This window comes from Psammomys obesus, unplaced genomic scaffold (genome assembly GCF_907164565.1).
Source record: "Psammomys obesus unplaced genomic scaffold, mPsaObe1.curated_primary_1811, whole genome shotgun sequence".
Taxonomy (NCBI): domain Eukaryota; kingdom Metazoa; phylum Chordata; class Mammalia; order Rodentia; family Muridae; genus Psammomys; species Psammomys obesus.
This window is the reverse complement of record NW_026596095.1, coordinates 21,967,736-21,981,576: the sequence shown is the minus strand read 5'-3', so window position 1 is coordinate 21,981,576 and position 13,841 is coordinate 21,967,736. Positions and strand designations below refer to the sequence as shown.

The 13,841-nt window shown below is 41.8% G+C and overlaps 1 protein-coding gene across 1 annotated transcript in view; it reads right to left on the bottom strand.

The window, feature by feature from the left end:
• The window catches only part of Tacr3 (tachykinin receptor 3), a 131,587-nt gene extending 122,319 nt beyond the window's left edge, over window positions 1–9,268 (bottom strand). The window contains exon 1 of the mRNA XM_055628174.1: window positions 8,592–9,268. Coding sequence (XP_055484149.1) covers window positions 8,592–9,115 — 524 coding nt within the window. The 5' untranslated portion in view covers window positions 9,116–9,268. The remainder of the gene's footprint in view (window positions 1–8,591) is intronic.
• Window positions 9,269–13,841: the final 4,573 nt, after the last annotated feature.

The window sequence follows — 13,841 nt, the reverse complement described above, 5'->3', positions numbered from 1 at the left end:
ACACACACACACACACACACACACACACACACACACACACACACACACACACACTACGCACACACCCTGCAGGCATACACTTATTTTTCACTGTGAATGTGACTCTTACAATGAACTGTGGAAACAAATTTGAATACTACAGGGGGAAAGTGGATACGTCAGGATGACAGACAGGGACCAGAGTGAAGAGGTCTTTCAAAGCTTTGGCCATGCATGACAGCTTTGATTTCTTTTCTGCTTGTTATACTGTGTTCAAATTGAAGACAAGACAAGTACTTCCAGAGGAAACAGCATTTTACCCTTTTTTTTTTTTTTTTTGCATTTTTGTCCTTGGGTGAGGCAAGATCACCCAGCAACTGTAAGTAGCCCCAAGAACTTTCCACTGGGTTCTGCCTTTGTCACTCAGACAAATGACAGTGAGTACCTGTAGAGAATGTGCTTTTTTAAAAACAAATCAAAACAAAACTTTATATATATATATATTTATATATATATATATTTATATATATATATATATATATATATATATTTTATGATCATGCACCCCTCCTAATCCAACTCTTCTCTCTGTCCCATCGTGCCTGCCCTCCACCTTTACAACCTTCCTCCCACACACACAACAGAGGAGACTCAATATGGAAGTTGCATGTGTCAGTGTGTCCCACAGTACGCCTTTTTGTCCACATTTCTTTGCAAATATTCGTTGCTGTGAGTCGTTGGTCTGGTGCGAGGTCTTTGGTTTCTGCTATCAATACAGGAAACTCACTGGAACTCCTCTTCGATCTGTGTGGCCTTGTGTCATGGCGATCCTGTAGTTTTGGCCCCTTCATGCACTCCAGCAACTGATTGATGGGGTAGATGTTGGGGTGGGCCAGTTCAAAGCCCTGGATCAGGGCTTGGGAGATATCTGAACTGGTCAGCCCACAAGCTCTCCTGCACCCACACCACTGCGGTGAGTCCTCCTGCCCTGCTTGGTCTATCCAGTGCCACAGCTGGTGAGGGGCAGAGACAGATCTCCTGTTTTCGTGCTCTAGGGCCTGGCTCATCCACGTCCCTGCCATCAGGGCTAGCTCTACTGTGCTCAGGCCAGGTGAGGTGCAGTGCCCGCTCTCCCAAGTGAGAGGTAAGAGCTGGGTCCAGGAGAATTTTTTTTTAATTCTTTATTATTATTATTATTATTAGTTACATTTTATTAACTATCTATCCCAGCTGTATCCTGCTCCCTTATTCTCTCCCAATCCCTCCCTCTCTCCCTCATCTCCTCCTTGCCCCTTGCCAAGTCCACTGATGGGGGGGACCTCCTCCCCTTTCATCTGACCTTGTTTTATCAGGTATCTTCAGGACTGGCTGCAAAGTCCTCCTCTGTGGTCTAGCAGGACTGCTCCTCTCTTGGGGGGTGGGGAGATCAAAGAGCCTGCCATTGAGTTCCTGTCAGAAATAGTCCCTGTTCCCCTTACTATGGGAAACCAATTGGTTACTGAGCTACCACGGGCTACATCTGAGCAGAGGTTCTAGGTTATAGCCATACATGGTCCGTGGTGAAGTGTCAGTCTCAGAAAAGACCCCTGTGCCCAGATATATTTGGTTCTTGTGGAGCTCCTATCCTCTCCATGTCATACTAACTCCCCCTTCTTTCATATGATTCCCTGCACTCTGCCGAAGGTTTGGTTATGAGTCTTAGTATCTGCTTTGATACACTGCTAGGTAGAGTCTTTCAGAGGCCCTCTGCAGTAGGCTCCTGTCCTGTTACTTGTTTTCTCCTACGTCCAATGCACATCCCATTTGAGAATTTGTTTTTATATTAATGAAGAATTTGGTAAAAGATAGTGTCTTTTTGGCCCTTACAGTGCATTCCTCAAAACTGAGTATCACACGTTCTTCAGCACTTAATTCACGTGTGCTGTGTGAATGGACAGTGTCAGCCATGTCACTAATTGGTTTCCTTTTGTATATGGCAATCGAGAAATGTAGGTCATTAGAACACCAAACAAGCCTCAAATCTGAGGCCGAATGACAGAGGAATATTTGGTGGTGAAGTTTCTCAAGGAATTAGAACCTTTTGCCCCAACCGCCAGTGTTGCATTATCCCACTCATGTTTTATGCTTGTATAAATACAGATGTGTGTGTGTATTTACATGTTTGTTTACACATACAGTACTTTTGTCTACTCTTAATCTTTAACTAACTTTAATTTTTCTATATTTGCATGGTATCTGTGTGTCACTTATAATCTGAAGAAAACTAGTTACAGATAAAACAACAAACAAAAAAACGAGACAACAGAAAACCCCACTTTGTTCCAAAGTATAAATGTAAGCTCTGGTTTGGATGAGCTAACTTTTGAACAAACAAGAAAAAACAAAAACAACAACAACAACAACAAAAAAAAAAAACCCAAAGAACAACAACAACAAAAACAGACTCAGTTATTTTGAACTAAAGAGCCTAAAATGTAGTTGTCACACGAACAGTCAGGGCACAAGAAAGGGGCCAGATGAGCTGGAAACTGAGGGGCAAGCTGCAGATGGGAGCCCCGAGATGAGCCCTTCTGAATGGTCCAGAGGTGAGAGAACGGACATACTCGCTGGGGCTGAGTTTATGGCGCTTCAGAAGAAATAAGAAAGGAAATCAGGTTTGAGGGGCTCAACGGGCAAAGTAGCTGACAAGAAAATGAAAATTTTGAATGTAAGTAATGGATAAGATTGATGCTTGTTATATATATATATAATATATATATTATATATATATATATTATATTTATTTATTTCTTCTTTTGTGAAATGTTCAATTTGTCTCTTTTCCTTTTCCTTTTGAGTTAGACTGGCATCATGTGTTGTACATTAAGGGGTTGTTTTGGAAGCTGTGTCTGTTGGAGGGCAGCTATGCTACCAATGCCTCAGCAGTACCTATTCCACACATTATCCAGGGATGTATGCTACCGACTACTGTTGGCGTAATCTCGGTATCAACTGGAGGTCTCCTCATTCTATAGCACACCTCTGAATGTAGCTTGGTTGTGCTGACCTTACATTAATTTAATGAATAAATATGCATTTATTGCTCTTGTTATGTGCTCATGAATAGTTTTATAAGAATTGGCATTGATGTTTAGCTCCTTTAGGACTACAGATTTTAATATGTTTATCCTATATTACATGGCTAATAGCTACTTAGAAGTGAGTATGTACCATTTGTGTCTTTCTGTTTCTGGGATACCTCATTCAGTATGATCTTTTCTAGTTCCCACCATTTGCCTGCAAATTTCATGATTTCCTTGTTTTTAATTTGTGAGTAGTATTATTTTGTGTAAATGTACCCTAGGGAAGATGCTTAATCCTCATTCAGGAGGGAAAACAGGATAGACATCTGAAGTAGGAGAAAACAGGGAACAGGACAGGAGCCTACCATAGAGGACTTCTGAAAGACTCTACCAGGGTAAGCAGATGCTGAGACTCATAGCCAAACTTTGGGCAGAGTGCAGGGAATCTTATGGAAGAAGGGGGAGATAGGAAGACCTAGAGGGGACAGGAGCTCCAGAAAGAGAGCAACAAAACCAAAAAATCTGAGCCCAGGGGCCCTGCAGAGACTGATGAGTCAAGGGTCCTGCTTGGACAGGACCTACAGCCCCTGCTCAGATGTAGCTCATGTGCAGCTCTGTTTCCCTGTAGGTTCCCTAGGAAGAAGAGCAGGGACAGTCACTGGCATGGACTTGGTTGCCTGTTCCTTGATCACCTCTCCCTGGTGAGGTGGCCTTCCTAGGCCACAGAGAAAGAGGGTGTGGACAGTCCTGATGAGACCTGATAGACTAGGGTCAGACAGTAGTGGATGAGGACCTCCTGGTCAGTGGATTAAGGGAAGGACATAGAGGGGTAAGAAGGAGGAAAGGTGAGACTGGGAGATGAGAGATGAGAGATGAGAGAGAGGTCTATAGCTGAGATACAAAATGAATAAATTATAGTTAATAATAATAATAATAACAATAAAGAAAAAAAGACAAAAAATTGGCATTGACAGGGTTGATGAGATGGCTCAGCAGTTGAGTGCTTAGTGAGTTAGTTCAATTCCCAGAACTTGGTAATGATTCAGCGCCCCTCGCCTTTTTGAGCACCCTCATGCCCTTGTGCACACTTGTACCGTGCACACACACACACACACATGCTCACCCACACACCAAAATAAATCTTTAAAAAAATTGGCACTGTAACAGAACTTCTACCATTAACTATTATAGACCAATAATTTTTAGATGCAAAAAGAATTCTTTGAAATCTTTAAAAAAGCACTACAAGAGAGTCAAAGGTTTATGATATTTCCAAAAAGTAATATTTTCCAAAAACATAGCTTTAATAAATATTTTATAAATAGTTTGGTGATATTAAGTGTTTGATCTTATATTGACATCATCAAATTTGTCTTATGGACTAAGACAAAACACTGTTTCACATGTTACTGGAATCATGATAAAGAACTGTAACTGCATAGAGAGTATCTTTCCCCAGACTAGAGTAAATCAGACTAGAGTAAAGCTTAGGGCTTTCAACTCAGACAAACAAAAAGATTTCTAGAAATATTTACAAAAAATATTAAACCTGTATTATTTTTAGCAATAATGTAAAGTTTATCATACCCTCAGAGTTAGCTTTAGACCAACTCTTCACTCTTTTCCAATATGGCTATTTGTTTAATCTATCTTAAAAGCCCTCCCTAAATGCTTTATGAATAATTTGGATGAATTTATTTATGCAACAGTTTGTAAAACAATTTATGATAAAGTAAAACAGACACTCACTGTTAAAAGCAGAAGAGAGAAAATAGATTCATTTTTCACTTATTTTGATAAACACTGTTTCCTGGTTCATTTAAGCATTCCTTTCAATAAATACGAATTTTGGTTGTCTCTGAGCCTAAAGAATAAAAACTATTCTTTGACTTTGTTTTTGGACAGCTATATGAAATATATGAAATTATATTATTAAGATTTATCAAGAAGAGACAGTGAATTGAATTGTATAAACTTATTTGAATATTGAGATCACACAAGGCTATGTACCCAGAGAAAATCCTTTACTAGATTAATAAAACTTCCTGGAATTTCTAACTTAATTTCAAAATACATGCCTAGAAAATGGAAGAAAATATTTATTGCTTGTTCATTTCCCTAAATCAGTGCTGGATCCACTAAATGAACGGAAATCACATTTTATTACAATAACTGTTATATTAGTAAATTTCTACCTCCTACACTCTCGGCTGAAAACACAGGTAACAAAGAACTTTGTCATGTGCTTTCCTGCGACACATGGGGCAGAAACAAGCGCTGGATTCTAATCGTCCTGAAGGCCAATTTGCTTTAACCAACACTCGAGGATTCACAGCTAACTACCAGGCATGACAGCATGGAGGCTCAGAGGAGCATAGCCTGCATCAGACCAACGTGGTTTGAGTCTTGGCTGCTCGGCATGATCTTGGAAAGGTTTGGCACCTTAAAGACGTGTGTTATAGCCAACTGTTTTATATCAGAAATGGAAATTTGGAGAAATGTAACTTGGCAGTGGCAAGTTAATGTACCTTAAGTTTGGGGTCTGGGTATCAAGATGCAATGATGACAGATAAGTGGCCTTTCAGGCAACAAAACAGGCTTTCAGGGATTTTTAATAACGTAGCTAGTTCCACAGGTCAGTAGAGAGCTAAAACCTGTGATCTCACATTTAAGTTTTTGGTGGAGTTATTTACAAAGTGGAAATGTAATACAATAAATTCTGCTAGCACAGAATGTGTTTCAAAGAGACGCCTGCTTTTTTCTTGAACAAATGTGTGAACATTCCTGTAAATTGCCTATTAAGAAAGTAACCCTCTGTAAGCCTGAGTTTTCTGAGGGTCACCAGGGAGCTTGAAAACATTTGCTGCAGTTGACAGAAGGTCACACGACTAAATCAAAGCTTAGTCTCTGTGTACACTCAGGGGTCTTTTAGTTTAGGAAAAGAGACAAACTGAACCGAGTGTGCTTTCCACTCAGAGTGGGAGCAAATGAGCCCGTTTGCATTATATTAGGGAGGCGAGCATTTACCGTGAAACAACAGGTGTTTTATTTACGTCGGGGCATTCCGCCTCTCATGTGGTCATGAGATGTTTGTCGACTGTCGTCTACAAAAGTGTGGAGCCTCGTAAGCAGCTATCCCGGGATGCGTGAAGCCTGGGGGCCACTGGTTGGATATGCCTGGTGACATATTTCTTTATTAACGAGAGCCACCCACAGACGATTTGATTTTACGGCTGTTTAATCAAACATTAATTATGTGGACAAGTGTACATTCTGTGAGAACATATTGGTGGTTCTGCAGTAGGTCCATGTAACCATAGTCTGAGAAGGCATAATGCTCTTGCAACCTCAGAAGAACTAATATTGCAAAGCTTAATGACAGGGCTGCAAACACTACAGGGTCAGCTTTTTTTTTCTTCTTCTGTGTTTGACATCATTGTTGAAAGGGTACATGGAGGGGGGACAAAGAATTTTGCTAACTGTTGTACTCTTTGAGCTAAAAAAATATGTGAAATAGGGTTTTTCCCACATGCATGGTTTTTAAACAAATTGTCTGCTCAAATAAGTATATTCTTTTAAATAACAGTTTAAACAAAAGAGATTTGCAATACATGAACTGAGTTCAGTTGAATTTCATAGCAGAATGTATGCTGTGTAAGTTTTATTTAGTTAGTTTTATGATGTCTTCTATGGAAAAAAATGAGAAAGACTAAGTAATAAAGCCACGTTATTTCAAAGCACTCAGTATAATGAAATAGATCATCTTTAACAGGTAAGATAACTCCAAAGCCATATCAGAAATGTTGACCAGATAAAACTGGAAAAGTAAGTTGTTTCCTCCTCAGAAACTAATTTTACACACACTAGAATTTCCATCAAATTGTTTGTTGCCTTGTTAACACTTCAAGAAGATTATGATCATATTTTGGAATTATATGATAACACTGTTTACCCAGCACAGCATTAAAAACTCACATAGGAGAAATTTGTTTAAAAAGAAGCTAGAAAAAAACAGCATAGAGCAATCTGCAAACCTAAGGAAGCGTTTGTTTCTGGCTGTGTGGGGCAAGGTTTAAGGGAATTTTCACTTTTTCAAGCTTTGGCCTGATTTTGTTTAGTCTTTGCATTCAAGTTTATCCCCAGCAGAAATGTGCACAAGATCAGAGCTAGAGTGGACAGCACTGAAGACCTTTAAAATGGGATCTTTGCACTTGCTTACCCTAGTTAGAGACATCTAATCCAGTCACTGCGCCATCGTTTGAGCACTGTGGGCCTGACACGTGGACTGTTTCTATAGCTTTATACTGTTAAATTCCCTTTGTTCAGTATTTCAAGAAAACAAGTATTTTTCTATAATTATAGCTGAGTGTAAGGATTACGAATATTTAGTTAGTCCTTTTGACTTTGTAATAACTTTGTTAATTAAAAAAGCAATCTTTTGCCAGACCCTTGAGACTGCTAAAATAGGCATTAAGCCCTATGCAAGTGTCAGTCTCCAGGCTGAATGCAGAATTACCCAGCTATGTTCTGATCATCTTTATTATAATATTGAATTTAAATGTAATCATCTTTCACGAACAGATAAGGATTCATCAGTGCTTCCACAAGCATATGCATTTCTTAGTGTTCTTTGAGAGAAAGCAAATGCATGGATAATTTATATAAACTTGAATAACTTGAATATAGTAACAAATACTTGAGGTTCATAAGCTTTTAATTGTTTATGTAGTTCAGAACGTCCACTTTAGGTGAGGAACATCTCTCTATATATAATATATATTATATATATATATATGTATCAGAAAATATAAAACATTACACTTAAAGAATAAGTGGTTACAAAATAAGATGCATTACTTCATCTCTCTGTATATAGATATTATCTATCTATCTATCTATCTATCTATCTATCTATCTATCTATCTATCTATCTATCTACATGAAGTAGTGTTCCATGCACAGGGGTCTTCCATGGGTTGCTAGATATTAAGTCTAACCAGGAGCATAGTGGAAACAGACAAGACTTTTAGCAAGAGCTTGCTGCTTCTGTTGCACCCTGGCAGGGAAGGCAGGGGAGCGCTGGCTTTGGGTCAGGTTTAGAGAGCAGAGACTGATTAAGACCAGGATTCCAGAAAGAAGGGCAATGGTGACTCTTAACGCTTTTTTTTTTATTTTTTATTTTATTTATTTATTTATTTTTTAGCTAGCATTGTGACTGAACAACAAAGAAAAAGAAGGAAAAAAAAAATCTTCCATAGAACACAAACTCTAAATAATAGTTCAGTCATTCTAGCCGATTGCCTTCTGGGAATGAGAGATTTTCAAAGAAGCACTTTGCCTTCTGCTGTCTCTCTAGATGCCCTATCCTAGGGAGTCAGGGCTGGGGTGGGAGAGGTCGTGGGAGCAGAAACTGGTTCATAGTTCCTACACCTTTAAAGCCCCTGAAGTCGTCATTTCTTTTGTAGCCTAACGACTGCTGGCCACGTTTGCTGCCCTCTCCCTGGTCACCCCCCCCACCCCCCCGCCCCCGGTCTTCTTTTCTCCCCTCACCTGTCCACCGCGATGGCTGTCATGGAGTAGATGCTGGCGAACACCGCTGTGATGGGGAAGAAGTTCTGGAAGCGGCAGTAGTTGGCGCCAAAGTACCACTCGCCGTGAAGAGCGTAGATGAAATTGACCAAGGTGTTGAAGGCAGCCATGGAGGCGTCGGAGAAAGCCAGGTTTACTAGGAAATAGTTGGTGACGGTCCTCATGCGCTTATGGGCCAGGATGATCCAGATGACGATGAGGTTTCCGAAGACCGCCACAGCCACCACCAAGCCATAGGCCAGCGACCAGAGCGCGATCCGCCAGGACGGCTGCACGAACTGGTTCGTGAGGTTGGCCCGGGCCTGGGACGGTGTCGGGGATGTCAGGGGCACCCCCAGCGCCGAGGAGAAGTTGCCAGCCTGCAGCGCAAGCCACTCAGTGACCCCCAGCGCCGAGCTCAGGTTTCCTACCTGGGTCCCCAATCCCGCCGCCCCGTCCGTCCAGCTCTCGCTCTCGGCGGTGGGGACCGAGGCCATGGTCAGCATCTGCAGCCCCGGACCTGCCACGCTCCCACTGCCAGCGAGAGCCGGCTCCCCCGAAGTTCTTGGTCCCCTGGGCACGGTGGTCTCGGGTACTGCTGGTAGCAGGTCGGGGAAGCACGGCCCCCTGGGATGCTCCGAGGGGGCAGAGGGCGTGGAGCGGTAGCCTCACTTTATCTTGGGAGTTTGCTGCTCCGCCGGAGACTCTCCCAGCTTGGGTCTGGCCAGGGAGGCGCTCCCAGGCAGCAGCTGGAGAGCTGAGATCTGCGCTGAAGGCGCGCTTTATAGTCTCCAGGAGTCCCCAGCCTCCGTGACGTCGTGGGTAGCAAGACTGACGATCAACCACCTCCCTGCACCCTCCTCCCCCACCCCCCAGCAAGCTCCTGCCCTTCCCTTCTCTAGCTCACACTCTGGGTTTCATTCATTCTCTGTTTCTCTCCAGGCAACTGCCAACAGGCTGAGAGCCCAGGAAAGACGTGCGTTCTCCCTGTAATCAAGATCTTTCTAATACTGCCTTCCCTTTTTTAACTTTAGGGTTTTTGCTTCCAGGGTTTTACAGTGAGATCCATTTTCCTAAAACAGACAATTCACCAGTGAGTAGAAGGCAAGGTGACAGGTAAATTTGGGGGACTATGTAGGAACGCTCTAGCCAACTTTACTTCTGTGTTGCTGGCTTTGGGATTTAATTCAACATTTAGATCCTGTTTATACTTTCAGCCTGCGATTCCTCTTCTTGCTCCCTCTTTCAGCGTCTGTCCATTTGCTTTCCTCTCCTAACCCCTGTCACTGGAAATCTGCTCCCTTTCCTTCTCTTTACGTGTCTCCTCAGCCCGACCCACACCTCTCTCCTGGAGGAGTCCTCTCAGATTAGAATGTCCCAGCACTCAGAATGCAAACCAGGAATGTAAACGTTCCTAAACCCAATAGATGCTGCTGCGAAGGTCTCTTCGCCCCGGGTCAAATGCACCAGTGAACAGCGTACATGTCCGCTTGTGCTGACGTGGCTCCAGACATCTATGCTCAGGACTTAACCATTACTCTCCAAGCAGACCCGCTGACCTGACTTCGGAGCTTGGTGCAAGCCGGTGGAGTGCTTTGTGGAGCGGAAACTAGACTGTGGTCTGCGCTTACTCAGACATCACAGGAAGTTGACTGGAGAGCTCTCAGGCAAAACTTCTCTGGGAGGATTCAGATGCAAACATCCCCTCTCACCTGCCATGACAGGTACAGGGAAGGCAGCATGAATGTGGCCAGCGATGATGGGGCCTGTGGGATGGCAGGGTATTTTCCTCTAAGACAGACAAAGGAAGGCAGACAAATACTGGAATATTTAACAACGTGGAAGGATGTTAAAACCACAGGTATTCTTAGGATTCTTTCAACTAACCTTAATATATTAGTTTGTGAGGATGAAACAATTTCTTATACAAAATGTCATATACATACATTTACACAGGATATATATATATATATATATATATATATATATATATATATGAAAAATAAAGCTTGTGGCTGAGGATGATTTTCTGCTTAAAGGAATTTTGGAAACGCAGAGTGGCTTCAGATCCTGAGTCCTGCTGTTATCTGAACCCACTGGCCTGTTTTGTTTTGTTTTTTTTCACTCACCTGTTTTTTTAAATATGTTCTTCCTTCTCTTCTCAAGAACTTCAAAAGTCATAGCCTTTGAAGAAGGAATGGAAACACAGTAGGTGGTAGAACATCAGAAACAAACTATATGAACCAGGGCTTGTGATTAAAAACCTTTGAGTATGTACGCAAGTGTTGTACCACAAACCACGGCAATATATGGGGATGCTGGATAGCCGGGGTATGTGAGAGCATGGCTTGAAATGTTAATAGCTTTTAAATGTCAGCAAACTAAAATGATTTAATTACAAAAGTAAAATAAAACTCCATCATTTGTGTGAATATTTACTACTTACTGCTAATGGTCAAGAGCATCTATATATTTTAATATGAAGTAACATATCTAGAGTATATTTCTACTCCATGTTATTTGCTGGCCACATTTTTGTTTAGGATGGACAATGGAAATGGGCTCTAGCTATTTGTTAACAAAATATTTTCCTGTATTATTATTTTCTGTATTAGCTGACATAGAGTCATATACTTTATATGTGAATTTTTATTTTAGCTCGTCCTCCCAAAATAAGCATAATAAGATAGTATTTTGGGCAATGCTGCTGGCTAGTGGAAAAACTGCTGTTTGGAAAGAAGAATTTGTCTAAATTCCAGATTTATGTCTCTGTTAATAACTTTATATTTGACAGCTTTTGCATACAATTCCTTTTCAGTATTTTCATTTCCTCTATGTTGAAATATTTTTTATCGTATCAATTTCAGATCCTCATTATGTTTTGGTCCCAAATTTACACAATTTTCTTTGCTATTTCATCAGAATTGCTTTGCAATGATACCAATTCACTTTCAGTTTTTGAATTCTGGCTCCCTCGCATTGAGCTAGTGAATACTGTTGGTAGCCAGTGTGCTGGTGTGAATGCGATGTTTCCATATTCTTACGGACAGAGCACCGCTGAACATCTCATACTTAGTTCGAGCTGGTAGCTGTTTGGGAAGGTTTACGAGGGGTGACATTGCTGGAGGAACCGGGCTACCAGAGTCAGGCTTTACGGTTTCCAAAGCCATGTGCTCTCGCTCTTTACAGTGCCCTCTCTCTCTCGGTTTCCTGCTTGCATTTCAAACTGTGAGCCCGTAGTGCTCAGCTCAGCTCCCATCTCTATATCCACTGCTTTATGACCTGGCCATTATGGACCTATCCCTCTGGAAACATATTCCCCAAATAAACTCTTTCTTCTGTAAGTTGCCTTCGCCATGGTGTCCTATCACAGTAGTAGAATAGCAACGAAGATAGCCAGTTAATCGATCCAACTCCATTCCATTGTGCAGACAGGTGAAATTTTTGCTCTAATTATTATATGTATCAGCTATTTAGAAAACATGCAGACAACTCAATGGAACTAGGGAAAATCATCATGATGGAGGTAGCCCAGACCCAGAAAGACAACACAGTATGTATTCACTTATATGTAGATAGTAGCTGTTAAATTATTGATAAGCAAGCTACAATTTGTATAATCATGGAGGTTAGGCATAAAGAAAGGACTAGCAGGAGAGATGGGTCTTCCTGGGAAGGGAAAATAGATGAGATAGTTATGAATGGATGAGAAGCAGGTACTGGGATGGCAAGACGAAACAGAGATGGAGAGCAAAAAAGGGAGTAAGGGAGAGAATATGAAGAGGCACAGCGAAAACTGAGGTCCACTTGAGGGGTAGTGTAGAAACGGAATACAGTAGAAAGTTTCTAAAATATACATATATGAAGCAATCTAAATAAAAGAAACAAGTACCCGTGAGACAGAGCCTCAGCTGAACATCTGTTGTCACCAAATGAAGCTTCCAGTACCAGGAATGGATTACATCCAATCCAACTGTTGACCAAAGAAGTTCAGTCCAGACTGTTTCCAAGGCTGTTGTCGACTCTTCCCAAACTGATGATAGGGTCCTGTTGCTGAATACAGCTGTACAACTCATTGAATATGGAGAAGCTGAGCTGGTGCCTTCACCTCTATGGACTATTGTTCAGTTTCTGGTAGTGGTGAGTACTCTGCATGCTACCAAAGGGGAAACATGAACACTAACCCAGCTCCAAACCTATCAATCTACATGGTGACCTGCCTGAAAAATATGCTGAGGCAATAGTGGCACAGAGAGTGTGGGAGTAACAAACCAGTATCTCATTTGATTTCTGTACCACTTTGTGAGCTAGGGCCTGTGCCTGACGCTATTTGGGTACCCAAGAACTTGAGACTAGATAGGCTACGGACCTAAGGTAAAACCAAATGTTGCTGCTCTGCTAAAGAAGCATAGTAATTACATGGATTCTGATAACATTCTATTGTAGTCCTAGACCATTGTCAGAGAAGCTTCCTCCTCAAAAGCAAGAGACCCACAATGGAACGATGTGTAGAAACTGAGAGAGCTTGGAATGCTCAGCCTTAATGAGATAGCTCCATCAATTCCTCCCCTCCAGGCTCAGACAACTCTGCAGAAGAGGAGGCAGAAAGTGTGTACCAGTTAGAGGAAAGGGAAGTCACCAAGGAATAAAGGTATTCCAGACACTAAAGATCTAACATGCATATGAACTTAGAGAAATGGAGTCAGCAAGGGCCTGCATGGGTCTACATCAGATAGGGTCCTAGAGCTGAGAGAAGTAGACACGCATCTCCATCCCAACCCCAACCGCTATCTCCAATTGACAACCACTTGCAAACCAAAACTTAGTTTTTTCCAAGGGAGTCTCACTGGGGAAAGAAATCATTCTTTTTTTTTTTTTTTTTTTTTTTTTTTACAGTTTATTCATTTTTTTTATTTTATCCCCCCATAAGCCCCTCCCTCCTCCCCTCTCAATCCCACCCTCCCTCCCCTTTCTGCATGCATGCCACTCCCCAAGTCCACTGATAGAGAAGTGGGAAATAGTAAGAGCTGGAGGGGACGGGAACTCCATAAGCAGAGCAACAGAACAAGAAAATTTGAACACAGGGAACTTCCCAGAGACTCATACTCCAACCAAGGACTATTCGTGGAGATAACCTAGAACTCCTGCACAGATGTAGCCCATGGCAGTTCAGTGCCCAAGTGGGTTACATAGTAATGGGAAGAGGGACTGCCTCTGACATAATCTGATTGG